The 16,154-nt window shown below is 41.7% G+C and overlaps 1 protein-coding gene across 1 annotated transcript in view; it reads right to left on the reverse strand.

Moving 5' to 3' along the window:
• Positions 1-1,292: 1,292 nt before the first annotated feature.
• CTDSPL (CTD small phosphatase like) overlaps positions 1,293-16,154 on the reverse strand; it is a 78,229-nt gene continuing 63,367 nt past the window's right edge. Inside the window, exons 5-8 of the mRNA XM_015812413.1 lie at positions 11,299-11,355; positions 8,435-8,527; positions 5,027-5,212; positions 1,293-1,757 (exon numbers count right to left, since the gene is read on the reverse strand). Coding sequence (XP_015667899.1) covers positions 1,632-1,757; positions 5,027-5,212; positions 8,435-8,527; positions 11,299-11,355 — 462 coding nt within the window. The 3' untranslated portion in view covers positions 1,293-1,631. The remainder of the gene's footprint in view (positions 1,758-5,026; positions 5,213-8,434; positions 8,528-11,298; positions 11,356-16,154) is intronic.

The following is a 16,154-nucleotide window of genomic DNA, read 5'->3' on the forward strand; positions in this document are numbered from 1 at the left end:
TAAAAACACTAAAAGCTTTTCACTCGGGCAACCCAATTTTCCCTAAATGATGTCCAGTTCTAAGGATCTCCACGCACCAACCCTAGATCAGGTTAGAAAGTTGCTAAGAAAAAGAAAAATCAAATCTTCCATCATAGAATTAAAGCATGGAAACAACATCCCTATTTTTCATTTCTTTCTTTCTTTTTTTAAAAAAAATGGAAGAAGCATGAAGGGAAGAAAAATTCCACCGTGGAAACACTGATGGTAAATTTAAAAAAATAAATAATTAACTGATTGACCCCTGACTACATTGGCCAGAAAATAAGTATGTAAAGGTCTTTTGAAATTCCAGTAGCAACAGGCACAGCGGCAAGGAACAGTATAACAGCCAAGGTTCAGTTCCATTTGGTGAGCCATTCCATTCAGTTCCATTTGGTGAGCAGCAGTTAATAGAAAAAACAAAACACAGGGCACAGCTTTAAAAATAATAATAATAAAGGAAAGCGTCTTGCACAAGGACCATTGAAAGAAGGAGGATTGTGGAAAGAAACTTCCTTTTCCCCCCCCCTCCCGGGACTTTAGCCCATCGTTTGAAACAGCTCACTATAAATATCTCACACTTAATAAATACACTCATTGTCTTCTATGCTTTCTCTCTATTTCATCCCTGACATCAGAAACACCAGGCAGTTGTGCGTTAGCAAACACAATCAAAGACTCTTCTTGAAGGGAACAAGGGCTGACATAGGATGGGCGTTTCCCATTCCATTTTGCTGAATGCCACAATTTTAAAAAAATAAAATAAAATGCAGAAATGCCCTAATAATCTAAGTGCAAACCGTTAGTTACCCAAAATCAGCAAGGGAAGTTGCATCTCCACTCTGGATATTATCCCATTTACTTCTACCTATTGGTACGCAGCTTCAAATGTGGTACAAAATATAGCCATTGTTTTTTTTTTGTTTTTTTTTAAAGGACAGTAACTTGGAGAGTGGAATCCACAAGCTTCCCCCAGTTTCTCCTTTGATTCCATAGTTTATACGTTGCTCTATAAAAAGTCTCCCAACTCTTCTTTGTCTTTTTTTTTTTCTTCTTCAAGCATTTAAACAATACAAGACTAAAAGATTTTGGAAATACCCCTTATACAAAAGTGATTTTTTTTTTTAAATCTTAAAACAACATTCAAAAAGGCACTTCATCCTGGAAGAAATTAGGTTCAGAGTCAGGTCAACTGCTCTAAGAAGCAGGGTGGGGTGGGAAAAACACTCTGCATAGCAGGATGAGCTGGGAAGGGGGGGGGGACTGTTTGAAGTTAACACCAAGCTTTCTTTCTTTTTTTTTTTTTCTTCTTCTTTTTTTTGGCATGTTTTAAGAAAAAAAGCAGGATCTGTAAAACGCGTCTGTTTATGAAATGCGTTAAAAGCCCCATTCAAAATAGCTGCTATTTCTTTATCTTCTCTTTCTTGATTTTTTTTTTGTTTTAAAAAGTAGTTCTGGTCACCCTAGAGCGTTAGGTCAACCCCATGATTTAGAAGCACTGAGTCAGGATTCGTCTTTCCTGGCAGAGGAAGATCGGAAACATCCAGAGCAGCCACTGTGAGATGCTTCGGCGGGTCGCGGTAAAGCAACAAGGACCGGCGTTCAGAAGGCTACCTGTTGCACAGCTTATGGAGCATTGTGTAGACTTCTTCCTCTTGACTCAATCCTTCGAAGAAAGGAATAAGGTCTAACAATTCTGTGTCTGTCATGTCATCAAACCAGGACTGAACAGGCACCTGAAAGAAACAAAAAAAAAAACAAAACCACCCCAATATCTAATATTATTATTCATAAAATAATAATCCTGCAATCCTTGGACCTTCAAGGAATTCCCTAGGGCAGGGGTAGGCCACCTCGGCTCTTTTATGACTCGTGGACTTCAACTCCCAGAATTCCTGAGCCAGCATGGCTCAGCTTGGAAACCTCTCCCTTTCCCCTCAGCATGGCTGGCTCAGGAATTCTGGGAGTTGAAGTCCACCAGTCATAAAAGAGCCAAGGTTGTCCACCCCTGGGCTAGCTCATTGGTGAACAATTATGGCAACTTTACAACCTGTGGACTTCAACTCCCAGAATTCCTGAGCCAGCATGGGGGAACTATGGCCCCTTCATGACTCGTGGACTTCAACTCCCAGAATTCCTGAGCCAGCATGGCTCAGCTTGGAAACCTCTCTATTTCTCCTCAGCATGGCTGGCTCAGGAATTCTGGGAATTGAAGTCCACGAGTCATAAAAGAGCCAAGGTGGCCTACCCCTGCCCTAGGAAAAGACTGATTGACTGACACAAGCCCATCTGAACGTGGTATAGGGAGTCCTGGACTTACAGCCATTGATTTAGTGACTGTTGGGAGTTACAACCGCACTGAAAAAAAGTGACTTATGACTTGTTTTTCGCACTTACGACCGTTGTAGCATCCCCGTGGTTAGGTGATCAAAATTCAGGCGCTTGGCAACTGGCTCCTGTTTATGACAGCTACAAGGTCCTGGGGTCACGTGATCCCCTTTTGTGACCTTATGAAAAGCAGAGTCAACGAGGAAAGCCAGATTCACTTAACAACCGTGCTACTAACTTAACAACTGCAGTAGTTCACTGAACACCTGTGGCAAGAAAGGTGATAAAAAGGGGTAAAACTCACGTAACGATTGTTTAACAGTGGAAAACCTGGACTCAGTTGTGGTTGTTATGTCGAAGACAAAATGTATAGGAAGGCAAGCAGAAAGTCTCTCACACACAGTAGCTCCAGTCATGAAGTTCCAGGCAAAGTCAAGGGGTTCATTTGCATTTATTCAAGTAGATCGCTTTGTATTTTATTCATTTATTTCTATCCCATCTTTATTATTTTTACAAATAACTCAAGGTGGCAAACATATCCAGTACACCTTCCTTCTCCTAGTTTTATCACAAAAACCACCCTGTGAAACTAATCAAGGAACCCGGAACTAAGGAGAAAATTCCTGACAGTGAGAACAATTAACCAGTGGAACAACCTGCCTCCAGAAGCGGTGAATGCTCCAACACTGGAAGTTTTTAAGAAGAGATTGTCATTTGTCCGAAATTGTATAGGGTCTCCTGCCTGAGCAGGGGGTTGGACTAGATGACCTCCAAGGTCCTTTCCAAATATTATTATTATTAAAAAGGTGGGTTGGGCTGAGAGAAAGGGCCTGGCCCACAATCACCCAGCTGGCTTTCATGCCTAAGGCGGGACTAGAACTCACTGTCTCCTGGTGATTGGCCCAGTCATTCCCCTGGCTTTCGTGCCTGAGGCGGGACTAAAACTCAGATTCTCCTGGTGATTGGCCCAGTTACTTAGCCAGCTTTCATGCCGATAGCGGGACTAGAACTCGCCGTCTCCTGCTTTGTAACCTGATGCCTTAACCATAGACGAAACTGGCCATCTCGCTCAGTTGGATTGTTTGCTTGCAGAGGTTTCATTATCCAACTAGGTAACATCATTAATTATCTTATTTCTGTCCCTTTCTAGAGAGCTGCCTCTTTCAGGGTGGGACTCTACCAAGCCACACTGGATTTTCTCATGCATAATTTGGCACTTGAGGCTTTATTTTATTAAACTTTGAAACCACCCCTCTCTATCACAGAAGGACTCTGTGCGGCGTACAAATAAAATATTAAAATATAAAAAGAGTGTACAAAATTTAAAAAGGAAGGGATAAATTAAAAATAAATGTGTTAATTAAAAGGAAGGGAACTTTCAGGGTGATAGTCAGACCTAGGGCTGTGTGCTCACCTGCAGGCTGTAAAGCCAAGCCATGTTTTTACAGCTTTCCAGAAGGTCTGGAGAACGGGGCTCCATCTTACCTCCAGCGGGAGAATGTTCCACGGGGTGGAGGCAACAGCACAGAAGGCTCTCTTCTTTAATTCATGAATTTAATTCATGGTTTCTTTGGTAAATGACCAAAGACTGATAATTCCCTAATGGCAGGTTCCCAAATTTCTTACTAAACTATCACACTGAAGCCTATTCCCTCTTTTTTTAAAATAAAAAAGTCAACAAATATCTCTCTAGACAAGTCCAAGGGCAAAAATACTTCCATATATTGCAACCACAGTTGAAGAAGACTCTAGAGAGTCTCTTGGACTGCAAGGAAATCCAATCTGCCAATCCTAAAGGAAGTCAACTTTGACTGTCCTTTGGAAGGGCAGATCCTGAAGCTGAAGCCCAAATACTTTGGCCACCAAATGAGAAGTGGGGACTCCTCGGAGAAGACCCTGATGTTGGGAAAGATGGAAGGTAGAAGGAGAAGGGGATGGCAGAGGATGAGACAGTTAGATGATGTCATCGACACAAGGAACACAAATCTGGGAAAACTCCAGGAGACAGAATAACATCATCACAGAGTTGGAAGGGACCTTGGAGGTCTTCTAGTCCAACCCCCTGCTCAAGCAGGAGACCCCATACCATTTCAGACAAATAGTTGTCCAATCTCTTCTTTAAAACCTCCAGTGTTGAAGCACCCACAACTTCTGGAGGCAAGTCGTTCTACTGACTGATTATTCTAACTGTCAGGAAATTTCTCCTTAATTCCAGGTTGCTTCTCTTTTTATTCAGTTTCCATCCGTTGCTTCTTGTCCTGTCTTCAGGCGCCTTGGAGAATAGCTTGACTCCCTCTTCTTTGTGGAAACCCCTGAGATATTGGAAGACTGCTATCATGTCACCCCTCGTCCTTCTCTTCACTAAACTAGACATACCCAATTCCTGCAACCGTTCCTTATATGTTTTAGCCTCCAGTCCCCTGATCATCTTTGTTGCTCTTCTTTGTACTCTTTCTAGAGTCTCAACATCTTTTTTACATTGTGGTGACCAAAACTGGATGCAGTATTCCAAGTTTGGCCTTACCAAGGCAGTGTAAAGTGACACTAACACTTCACAGGTTAATGTGAAGACAGTGGAGAACAGGGTGGCTTGGCATGCTATGGTCCGTGGGGTCACGAAGACTCGGACACAACTTAGCAACTGAACAACAACAAAATTGAGAGCAAAGCTACTTACTGCATTTTCAGGGTGGAAGATGTAAGATGCAGGAGAATTGTCTACAATGATGACTTTGCTCAATTCTCGCCCAAGCCGGCTAAGATCTTTCACATAATTTCCTCTGTGGAAAACACAGGATTCCCGGAAGAGTCGAGCCTTAAACACACCCCAACGATCCAACAAATCTGCCACCGGATCTGCATACTTTGTATATATATTTGTTTTATAAAAAAGAAGGGGTTACGGTTAAGAAATGGAGAATGTTTCTCTCCCTGTGAACACTAAACGTATTTTTAATACAAATACTAAATAAGCCCCAACGAAGAGGCGAAATAAAGATAAAATCACGATGACAACGTGGCTATGTGCTTTCCTAGGATGTACTATAAGACTTCCAGAAATAAAAAATGATTGCAGACATTGGGTTAAATGGTTCTTTTTTGTCTGGTGGAAATGGTTCGAGCTGAGACTAAGTGCTAAAAGAGACTCCAATAGATTGAGGATCAAGTAATCTCAATCTCTGCCATAAACTTGTGGCTGTTTAAGAAGAGTTTTTATGATTCAGAGTAAAATGAAGAGTTTCAGAGGTCTGCAAACAGCAAAATTGTGGTCTGTTAGCACGAAGCCATATCATTAAAATCTCTGTGTCGATAGTATATTTAAGGCAGCAACTCCCAACCTTTTATATACCCCGCACCCCTAAAACGCTTTTGATATATACATTCTCACACCCCTTACAAAAGTTCAAAATAACGGCCATGAATTATGCAAATACACTGTAATTTTGAAAACCCAGGTTTTTGCACTCCCTGGAATATCTTCTCGCACCCCCGGTTGGGAACTCCTGATTTAAGGTATATTATGCAGGGCCAGCTCCATAAGCTGCACATTTGATTATGAAAGAGATTTAAAATATAAAAGATTGGCTTTCTACTAACAGCTGATGTTGACAACAGACTACAGATACAGGTAGTCCTTGACATATGACCAGAATTTCCGCAGCTAAACAAAACGGTTGTTAAATGAATCCATGCCCAATTTTAGGACCTTTTGTGCCGCGATTGTTAAGTGAACCATTGCACTTGTTAAGTGAGTCACGTGGCCATTAAGAGAATCAAGCTTCTCTTGGCCATTGATCTTTATTTTTTGTCAGAAGCCAGCTGGGAAAGTTGCAAATGGTGATCAGATGAATCCAGAACATTACAACTATCCTAAATGCATGCTGGTTGCCAAGCACCCAAATTTTCATCAAGTGACTGTGGGGACACTCCCTAAATCACTTTTTTTTTTTAGTGCCTCTATAATTCTGACCAGTTGTTAAATGAACACTTGTAAGTCGAGGACTACCTGTGTAAATTATTAAACAGAATAAGCAGGCCTGTAGTTTTTCAAGAGATATAGGATTAGGAAAATTTTCCACAATATTTTTTTTCTGAAGAACAACATGTGGTACGGCTAGGAATGGGCATCAGAAGATTCGGTGTTTAATCACCAGAACTGTCAATTGACAAGGAAAGACCCCCCTCTGGCTTTAGAACAGAGGTCTCCAAACCTGGCCCTTTTATGACTTGTGGACTTCAATTCCCAGAATTCCTCAGCTAGGCATGCTGGCTGAGGAATTCTGGGAGTTGAAGTCCACAAGTCATAAAAGGGCCAAGCTTGAAGACCCCCCTGCTTTAGAACAAGAAAACAACTAAGTTAAGTTGCATAAGGCATTTCACTATATCTCACAAACCTTCTTAGATAAAATGTTTGATCAGAATTATTTAGTGTTCTTTGAGCACGAAAGTTATTTCTAGATACTTTTGAAAAATACAATTGCTGAGAGCCAAGGATTATTGAATTGATTATAAGTGTCTGCAAGCCTGGTTATTTTTTTGACAGCCAGGCTAATGAAATTGTCTTTGATTTTTTTTTTTACTCTTCCTTCTGAAGAACTAGAGAAGGAAGCCTGCTGGACCTTTTGGAAGAATATTAAAGCTGCTTTAATGCTGAAGCTTGGGGTTTTGTGGCCGCTTGAAATATTTGAACCTGAGTTCTCTGCCAGCACCACTCCTGGTGTGAACTGAACACACTGATATCATATCTAGACGAGAGATTTGTAAAAAAAAAGGCATTCTGCAAAGTTTCTTGCAGCTGTTCAGAAAGTGATCTCTGGATGCCTGCACAGGTGCTTTGCCTAGCTGCTGACCTATTCTGCAAATGGGCCCAGGTATAGCCTTGCTTGTCATTTTTTTTAAAATCCAGAATAGGAATAATTTTGATGAAGCAGCCTTGCATGGAAGCCTCTCTTGTCAAACTTATTTGTGAGAATATTCTATTCCACTGGTTAATACAGACACACCCCACGCCTTCCCAATTTCTCCACTGCTATCAAGCGTGCACAATAATGATCCTATCCTCTACAAAAGCAGACTGATCTTTACTGCTATCAGAGGTGGAGACAACACTGGAAAGACCACAAGATTAAACATTTATGGTGCAGTTCACTATAAGCACTACGGCTTCTAATTCAAGGGTACAATGAAGTATTGGTTCCCTTCTTTCCGGGTTAGGAACATCTCAAGTCCACAAACACAGATAACGTCAGCAGAATTTGCATTATTATTATTATTATTATTATTATTATTATTATTATTATTATTATTATTATTATTATTTGGGGGGGGAGTTTGCTGTGTACATTTTGACCTGCTTGAAGACCCTACTATTAATTGCCCATAAATTGACCCAACCATGCAGCGGATCTGCTTAATTTGTCCCAGTTTAAGGATAGTACATTATGTAATAAGCTATTTTTCTCTCTACCCTCACATAACCATGGTAACTAAAAAAAGCCTCCCATATTGGGCATCAGGAGCAATGCAGGAAGGCTAAGTTATGAGACGAGCCCATATGTGATACTGTTACCATGGAAACACTTACCCACACATTAGCAGACAAAAGTACACGTTGCCAGATAAAGAAAGCAGAAGAAAAAAAGGGGTGGGAGGGAAATGAAGATGAAGATAATTATTTTCTCCTTATTTGATATGACATGCCAAAAAAAAAAAAAAACACACAAAAAAAACCACAGACCCAACTTTCCTTGTAGGAGATGTGGGTAAAGGAAGAAAACTGAATTGTTAAATGTTCACCAAATGCCCCGTTTCTTCAGAAATGCTGGACAGCTGGCCCAGCTAGGGCCAGGGGTAGGCAACCTTGGCTCTTTTATGACTCGTGGACTTCAGCTCCCAGAATTCCTGAGCCAGCATAGGAATTCTGGGAGTTGAAGTCCACGAGTCATAAAAGAGCCAAAGTTGCCTACCCCTGAGCTAGGCCAATGTTACAAAATTAACCCTAGTGAGAGGGTGCTGTGTCCAACTTTGTAGTCCTGAAATGAAGCAAAATTGTGAGAATAAGAGGCCCGCCAATTGCACGACTTACTTTTGCTAGGCTGGCTGTGAATAGCACACATTCATAGAGGTCTCCCATCCTCTGAAGAAATTTGTCCACGTGTGGCCGTTTTAATACATAAACCTGAAGGTAAAGAAAGAAGGCAGCCACTGAGGTTCAAGAATGCGCAGAGACAGCTGAAGTTCACAATCCTGGAGAATCAATTTATATTTTGATAAATATGAGAGGCAAAGTGAAGTCCCGCTGGATCGGTACCTAGCTAGTGGGTTTTGTTCCTGTATAAATCAGCGAGATGCTTCAGGCAAGACAGTATAAACTTAAAAGGACGTAATTTTAAAATTAAAGAATCGTTAATCTACTAACTCAAAGAAATTGTATTCCTCGGCAAAAAGAATGAATGGGTTCAATGCTCTCTTTTTCTAGCCTCCCAAAAGAGGAAGATTTTGTTCTGAAAGTGAACTCCTATTTCATTTTGTTTCATTTTCAAAATGGCAAAATCCCGGATTTGTGAATGGATTTTCATAGCTTTTACTATTAAAGCTATTGTTAGGAGTGTAGCTAAAATACTTCAGCAAATAACTACAGTTAATGCAATAAAACGTATCCATGCTAACTCAAGAAATGTTATTCCTCTTACATAATTATTGAATATGGAAATAAATACAGGAAGTTCTCAACTTACAATCTCAATTGAGCCCAAATTTTTTGTTATTAAGCAAGGCAGTTGTTAAGTGACTTTTATTATTATTATTATTATTATTATCATTATTATTATTATTATTATTATTAATAATAATAATAACAACAACAACAAAGTTGGAAGGGACCTTGGAGGTCATCAAGTCCAACCCCCTGCTCAGGCAGGTAACCCTATACCATTTGGGACAAATGGCTGTCCAGTCTCTTCTTAAAGACTTCCAGTGTTGGAACATTCACCGCTTCTGGAGGCAGGTTGTTCCACTGGTTAGTTGTTCTAACTGTCAGGAAGTTTCTCCTTAGTTCTAGGTTGCTTCTCTCCTTGGTTAGTTTCCACCCGTTGCTCCTTGTCCTGCCTTTAGGTGCTTTGGAGAATAGCTTAACTCCCTCTTCTTTGTGGCAGCCCCTGAGATACTGGAACACTGCTATCATGTCCCCCCTCGTCCTTCTCTTCATTAAACTAGACATACCCAATTCCAGCAACCGTTCCTTGTATGTTTTAACCTCCAGTCCCCTGATCATCTTTGTTGCTCTTCTCTGTACTCTTTCTAGAGCCTCAACATCTTTTTTTACATCGTGATGACCAAAACTGGATGCAGTATTCCAAGTGTGGCCTTAACAAGGCATTGTAGAGTGGTATTAATACTTCGTGTGATCTTGAAGTATTAATACCACTCTACAATGCCTTGGTAAGGCCACTTTTGCCCCATTTTGTTCCCACTTTTTTGGGAACAGTTGTTAAGCTGAATCCTATGTCATTTAGCACATCCAGCTTCCCACACTGACTTTGCTTGTTGGAAGCTGGTTGGGAAGATTACAAATGGTGATCACATGAACCTGGGACAATGCAGCTATCCTAAACACATCAGTTGTGAAGTGCCTGAATTTTGATCAGGTAACCATGGGGACGCTACAACAGTCTTATAAGTATGAAAAAGGTCATACGTCACATCTTTCAATGCTGTTATAACTTCAAACGGTCACTAAACAAATGCCTGTAAGTCAAGGACTACCTGTTCTGACTTAAGATAGAGGTACAATGGAAGAGAGAGACAAACATTATAGGTATTGTGTCAACCCGTAGTTTAGTTTTGGATGTGTTTAATTGACTTTCTGAATTGGAGGTAATCTACTCTGCAGGACTTGGGTTTGGCTAGTCTAAAGAAAAGAAGAACTGGGGGAGACATGATATCAGTATTCCAGTATTTGAGGGGCTGCCACAAGGAAGAGGGGGTCACGTTATTCTCCAAAGCACCAGAGGGGAGGATGAGAAACAACGGTTGGAAACTGATCAAGGAGAGAAGCAACCTGGAATTAAGGAGAAACTTCCTAACTGTGAGGACAATTAACCAGTGGAACAGCTTGCCCCCAGAAATTGTGGGTGCTCCATCACTGGAGATTTTTAAGAAGAGACTAGCTAGACAGTCACTTGTCTGAGATGGTATAGGTTCTCCTGCTTGAGCAGGGGGCTGGGCTAGAAGACCTTCAAGGTCCCTTCCAGCTCTATTCTATTCTATTCTATTCTATTCTATTCTATTCTATTCTATTCTATTCTATTCTATTCTATTCTATTCCATTCCATTCCATTCCATTCCACCCCACTCCACTCTTGAGATACATCTTTAGCTGCAGGCCTTCTTTTTTGGAAAAGTGAGAAGAAGATATGTAGACTTGGACTTCCCAGCATCTTCTTTATTGCGTTGTGGCTACATCCCAGTGCAAGTACTCAAGGATAGGCCACTAAGAGTGCACACAGCCTATCCTGGATTACTTGAACCCGGTCATAGCCTCTCCTGGAAAGACATACCAAGAATGCTGTCCTTTAGAAAAAGAGGATTAAATGCAAAACATCATTGCCTACTAAAATCAGTAACAACTGTTCAGAGTTTATCATAGTTTTATATACCCTCATCTGAATAAGATTATGACAACAAGACGAAGCAACAAAATATCCTTTTGAGTTGAAACAATCACTGTTACTGGTTTAAGCCACCCCCTTTTACAATTCTACTGACAGTTCAGCCATTTGAACTGAAATAGCTTTCAAGCTGAAACTCTTGCCATCCCGAAAACTCACTCATTTTAACTTGTCCGTTAACTCCAAAACTTCATTCTTTGCCAAGCTAACCTAGGCAATTTCTAGACAGGCGCAAAGCAATTCGCCACCCCCATATAAAAATGCAAATAGTACTTCTTACCTGATGTATAGTTCCATCAATTTCAACTGGAACAATGAAATCAGCATTGCTAATTGGCTAGAAAAGCAAAAACAAAATGATCTTTAAAAAAGAATGATTTCTAGTCTGCAGAGTCTAGACTAGAGCAGGGGTAGGCCACCTTGGCTCTTTTGTGACTCGTGGACTTCCAACTCTCAGAATTCCTGAGCCAGCCATGTTGAGGAGAAATGGAGAGAGTTTCCAAGCTGAGCCATGCTGACTCAGGAATTCTGGGAGTTGAAGTCCACCAGTCATAAAAGAGCCAAGGTTGCCTACACTTGCTCTAGAGCAGTGGTTCTCAACCTTTTTAATGCCGCGACCCCAACCGGTCGTAAGTCGAGGACTAAACCGGTCGTAGGTCCAGGACTAAACCGGTCGTAAGTCGAGGACTAAACCAGTCGTAAGTCGAGGACTACCCAACCGGTCGTAAGTTGAGGACTTTCCCTGCCCGGGAGCGCCACGCATGCGTGGTTCTGGCCCCTGCGCCGGCCGAGGTGTAGCTGGCAAGCGGCAGAGAAGGAGCAGGCCGACCACCAGCTGGCCCAGCCCAAGGGAGGTAAGGCACCCGCCAGAAAAGGGGAAAAAAATGGCGGACAGCCTTGCTTGGCGACCCCCGTGAAATGGTCGATCGACCCCAAATGGGATCGCGACCCATAGGTTGAGAACCGCTGCTCTAGAGAAACTTACCAAAATCATAACATGGCCCACAAGGCATTAATCTGCATACTTCAGGTTAACAACCGGCAGAGATAACTCCTTTTACACTTACCAAAGAGACTGGGATTATCCTGTTCATATATTGGAGAGATGTATTCCAATATTTTGCTAAGATGTATTTGGCAGATTTCTATAATATAGTCATAATACCTAAGCAAAATGCTCTTTTTTAAAAAACCAATAAAGAAGGTGTTATTAAAAGCTGGAGCAGGCTGTACCTTCTCTCAAGCAGAAGGGAATTTTTTTCCCCCTTTCTCTTAATAAACTGAAGAAAGGCATATCCCATAACTGTTACACTACCAACAGAATCGGTTACTAGGAAAAAGCGATTATTTGCTATAAGAAATCCTGGAATTAAGAGAAAGACTCCAGCCTTCAGTTCAACAGGAGCTAATGGATCTGCTTGGGGTTAATGTCTTTTCTTTATTTCCCAGGCTGGTACAAGTAGTCCTCGACTTACGACCACAACTGAACCCAAGATTTCTGTTGCTAAGCGAGACAGTTGTTAAGTAAGTTCTGTCCCATTTTGCGAACTTTCTTGACACAGTTGTTAAGTGAATCACTGCAGTTGCTAGGTTAGTCACACGGTTGTTAAGTGAATCAGACTCCCCCCATTGACTTTGCTTGTCAGAAGGTCGCAAAAGGGGATCACGTGATACCTGGGAGACTGCGACCGTCATAAATATGAGCCAGTTGCCAAGCGTCTGAATTTGGATCTCGTGACCAGGGGGATGCTGCAATGGTTGTACGTGTGGAAAACGGTCATAAGTCACTTTTTTCAATGCCTTTGTAACTTAGAACAGTCACTAAACGAACTGGTTTAAGTCAAGGACTCTCTGTATTTGCATAAAACTGAATGCAGTAAGAATGGTTCACAACACATTTGAGAATACAATAGGACAGTGATGGCGAACTTTCTAGAGACCGAGTGCCCAAACTGCAACCCAAAAGCCACTTATTTATCGCCGGGTGCCAGGTGGGCGTGGCCCACTGGGTGGGCGTGGCTGTGGTGGTCATGGCAGATTGGGTGGATGTGGCCAATGTGGGCGTGGTCACCTCAATGTTGCTCGTGGAGAGGGATGCCTGTGGGGGGTGGGCAGGGTTGGGGGAGATCCAGGGGGTCTTTGGCAGGTGGGACGGTAGGCAGGAGGCTCGTCCTGGGGGGGGTGAGGTGAGGCAGGGTGGGGATGAAGGCAAGGGCCAGGCTGGCTGCTGCCTGACACTATCGGCCCCCGCACACAGAGGCCAGCGAGCGCATGGGGGCCAACAGTGTCTGTCAGCAGCCACCGCCTCCCAGCCTCTCGACCGGTGCCCTCTGGGATTCCACAGCCCACCGCCAGCAATTCAAAGAAGCCGCCTCTGAGCTGGATGGGCGACCAATAGGTGAGGAGGCGATGCAGTGGGTTGTGCCCAGGAAAAGGAGAGCATGCGAGGCCAGGAGGGACGGGTCAGGGAGGAGGGAAACCAGCCATGCTGGGATGCATCCAGCCACGTGGGACCTCGGCGAGTTAGCAAGCGGCTGGTTGAAGAGGGATGGTTGCCATCTCCAGGGCATGGCACACGTGCCCACAGACAGGGCTCTGAGTGCCGCCTCTGGCACGCATGCCATAGGTTCGCCACCACTGCAATAGGAGAATGTCATTTTCAAATTTTTCCTTATCTTATGAAGTAAGAACTTAGGAAGTGGAAGAAAAGAAAACCTAAAGTATTCCCTGCTCTCTTATTGGTTTTACCCACAGACCTGTTGTTTCACTATCCAAAATCTGAAGAAATGTTTCTAACTTATTTAGTAGTATCCTGCCTTTTTTTAATATATAACAAATTTTATTGGTTTTCCAGTTTTACATTTAAGTGCTTGGAAACTGTGTGGTGACTGGGTAGTCAATAGTTCAATAACAAGGTCTTTAGTACCCATCTCAGGCTGCATTATCAAAAATTCCTTCTCTATTACCCTTAACATTTAATATATCATACTTAAACTAGTAAATTTCTAACCGTGACAAGCTCAGTTAAAACATTTAACAATCTATTTTTGCTTATATATATCCATATCCATATCCTGTTTTTAAGTTTTACCTAATTTTTAATTACAGTATTCCAATTTAACCTTTAACATCCATAGTATTTAAATTTCTGGTAACCCAAATTTCCTTTATTTCACTGCACAGGAGTTATAGTATCTAAAATACACATATTACTTACTTAAAAACCTGCCTCCAGAAGCGGTGAATGCTCCAACACTGGAAGTTTTTAAGAAGAAACTGGACAGCCACTTGTCCGAAATGGTATAGGGTTTCCTGCCTGAGCAGGGGGTTGGACTAGATGACCTTCAAGGTCCCTTCCAACTTTATCATTATCATTATTATTATTATTATAAATATATTCTGGCTTTCATGCCTAAGGCGGGACTAGAACTCACCCTCTCCTGCTGATTGGGCCAAAATTCCGTAACCAGCTCTATGGAAGACCAGGCCTTAAAGCTGTTTCAGAACAGTCTTCCTTGGGGAGTGAATTACCCAGACCATATATGGGTAGTCCTCATTTAACAATACTAACTGGGATGGGAAACTATCTCATTAAATGATATAAGTTGAAAAAAAAACCCACATGACTACACTACGTACCGGTAGCAATGACAGTTCCGGCAGTCTTAGTTGCTGTTGTTAAGTGAGGACCATGCAGGTCGTTAAATGAGGATCATGTGAGTAGGGGAGGCTGCAATATCGTCTCCTTAGTTAATATATGTACTATCAAGATCTCCCACCAGATTGCACTACTAGGCTGGCATTGCTCAAAAAATATGCAGGGCTTGATCAGAACTGGGATGAGAGATTTCGAGGGGATTCCAGGCTGCAGGCTAGACTGGGGAGCTTAAAAAAAAAATGGAAGGAGACAATGGCAAACCATTTCTGTATTGTTTCCAAGAAAGCCACAGGAGTTTGAAAAAAGTGCAAAGAAGAGCAACTAAGATGTTTAAAGGCCTGGAGACTAAAACCTAGGAAGAACGGTTGCAGGACTTGGGTTTGGCTAGTCTAGTGAGAAGAAGGACTAGGGGGAACATGATAGTATTTGAGGGGCTGCCACAAGGAGGAGGGGGGTCAACCTCTTCTCCAAAGCACCAGAGGGCAGGAGAAGAAGCAACGGATGGAAACTAATCAAGGAGAGAAGCAACCTGGAACTAAGGAGAAACTTCCTGACAGTTAGAACAATCAATCAGTGGAACGACTTGCCTCTAGAAGTTGTGAGTGCTCCATCACTGGAGGTTTTCAAGAAGAGACTGGACAGCCACTTGTCTTAAATAGTCTAGGGTCTGCTGCTTGAGCAGAGGGTTGGACTAGAAGACCTCCAAGGTCCCTTCCAGCTCTATTCTGATTCTGATTCTGGTTTTATAAAATACCCAGGAGGCGAGTTCAGCTCAAAGAAGACCTTAAGTAAAAAATAGATGCTAATGATTTTATTAAATGGAACATGAGATGCAATTATATCTGATCAGGCCTGAGGCCTCCTAGAAGATCATATTACAGGTAGTCCTCGACTTACAACCACAACTAAGCCAAAAATTTCTGTTGTTGAGTAAAACATTTTTGAGTTTTGCCCCCATTTCTTGCCCCAGTTAAGTGAATCACTGCAGTTGATCAGTTGGTAACCCAGTTGTTAAGTGAATCCGGCTTCCCCATTGACATGGCTTGTCCAAAGGTTGCAAAAGGGGATCACGTGACCCCGGGACACCGCAACGTTCATAAGAATGAACTAATTTGCAAAGCATCTGAATTTTGATCACATGATGCTGCAAAGGTTGTAACTGTGAAAAGCGGTCCTAGGCCACTTTTTTGAGTGTCATTGTAACTCTGAACAGTCACTAAATGAACTGTGTAAAGTCGAGGACTATCTGGATCAAAGGTCTTCAAACTTGGCAATTTTAAGACTTATAATAATAATTAATAATTAAATAATAATAATAATAATAATAATAAATAATAAATAATAAATAATAAATAATAAATAATAAATTATTATTATTATTATTATTATTAATAATAATAATAATAATAATAATAATAATAATAATAATAATAATAATAATAATAATAATAATAATAATAAAGTTGGAAGGGACTTTG

Source organism: Protobothrops mucrosquamatus, unplaced genomic scaffold (genome assembly GCF_001527695.2).
Source record: "Protobothrops mucrosquamatus isolate PMUCROS unplaced genomic scaffold, P.Mucros_1.0 scaffold81, whole genome shotgun sequence".
NCBI lineage: Eukaryota > Metazoa > Chordata > Lepidosauria > Squamata > Viperidae > Protobothrops > Protobothrops mucrosquamatus.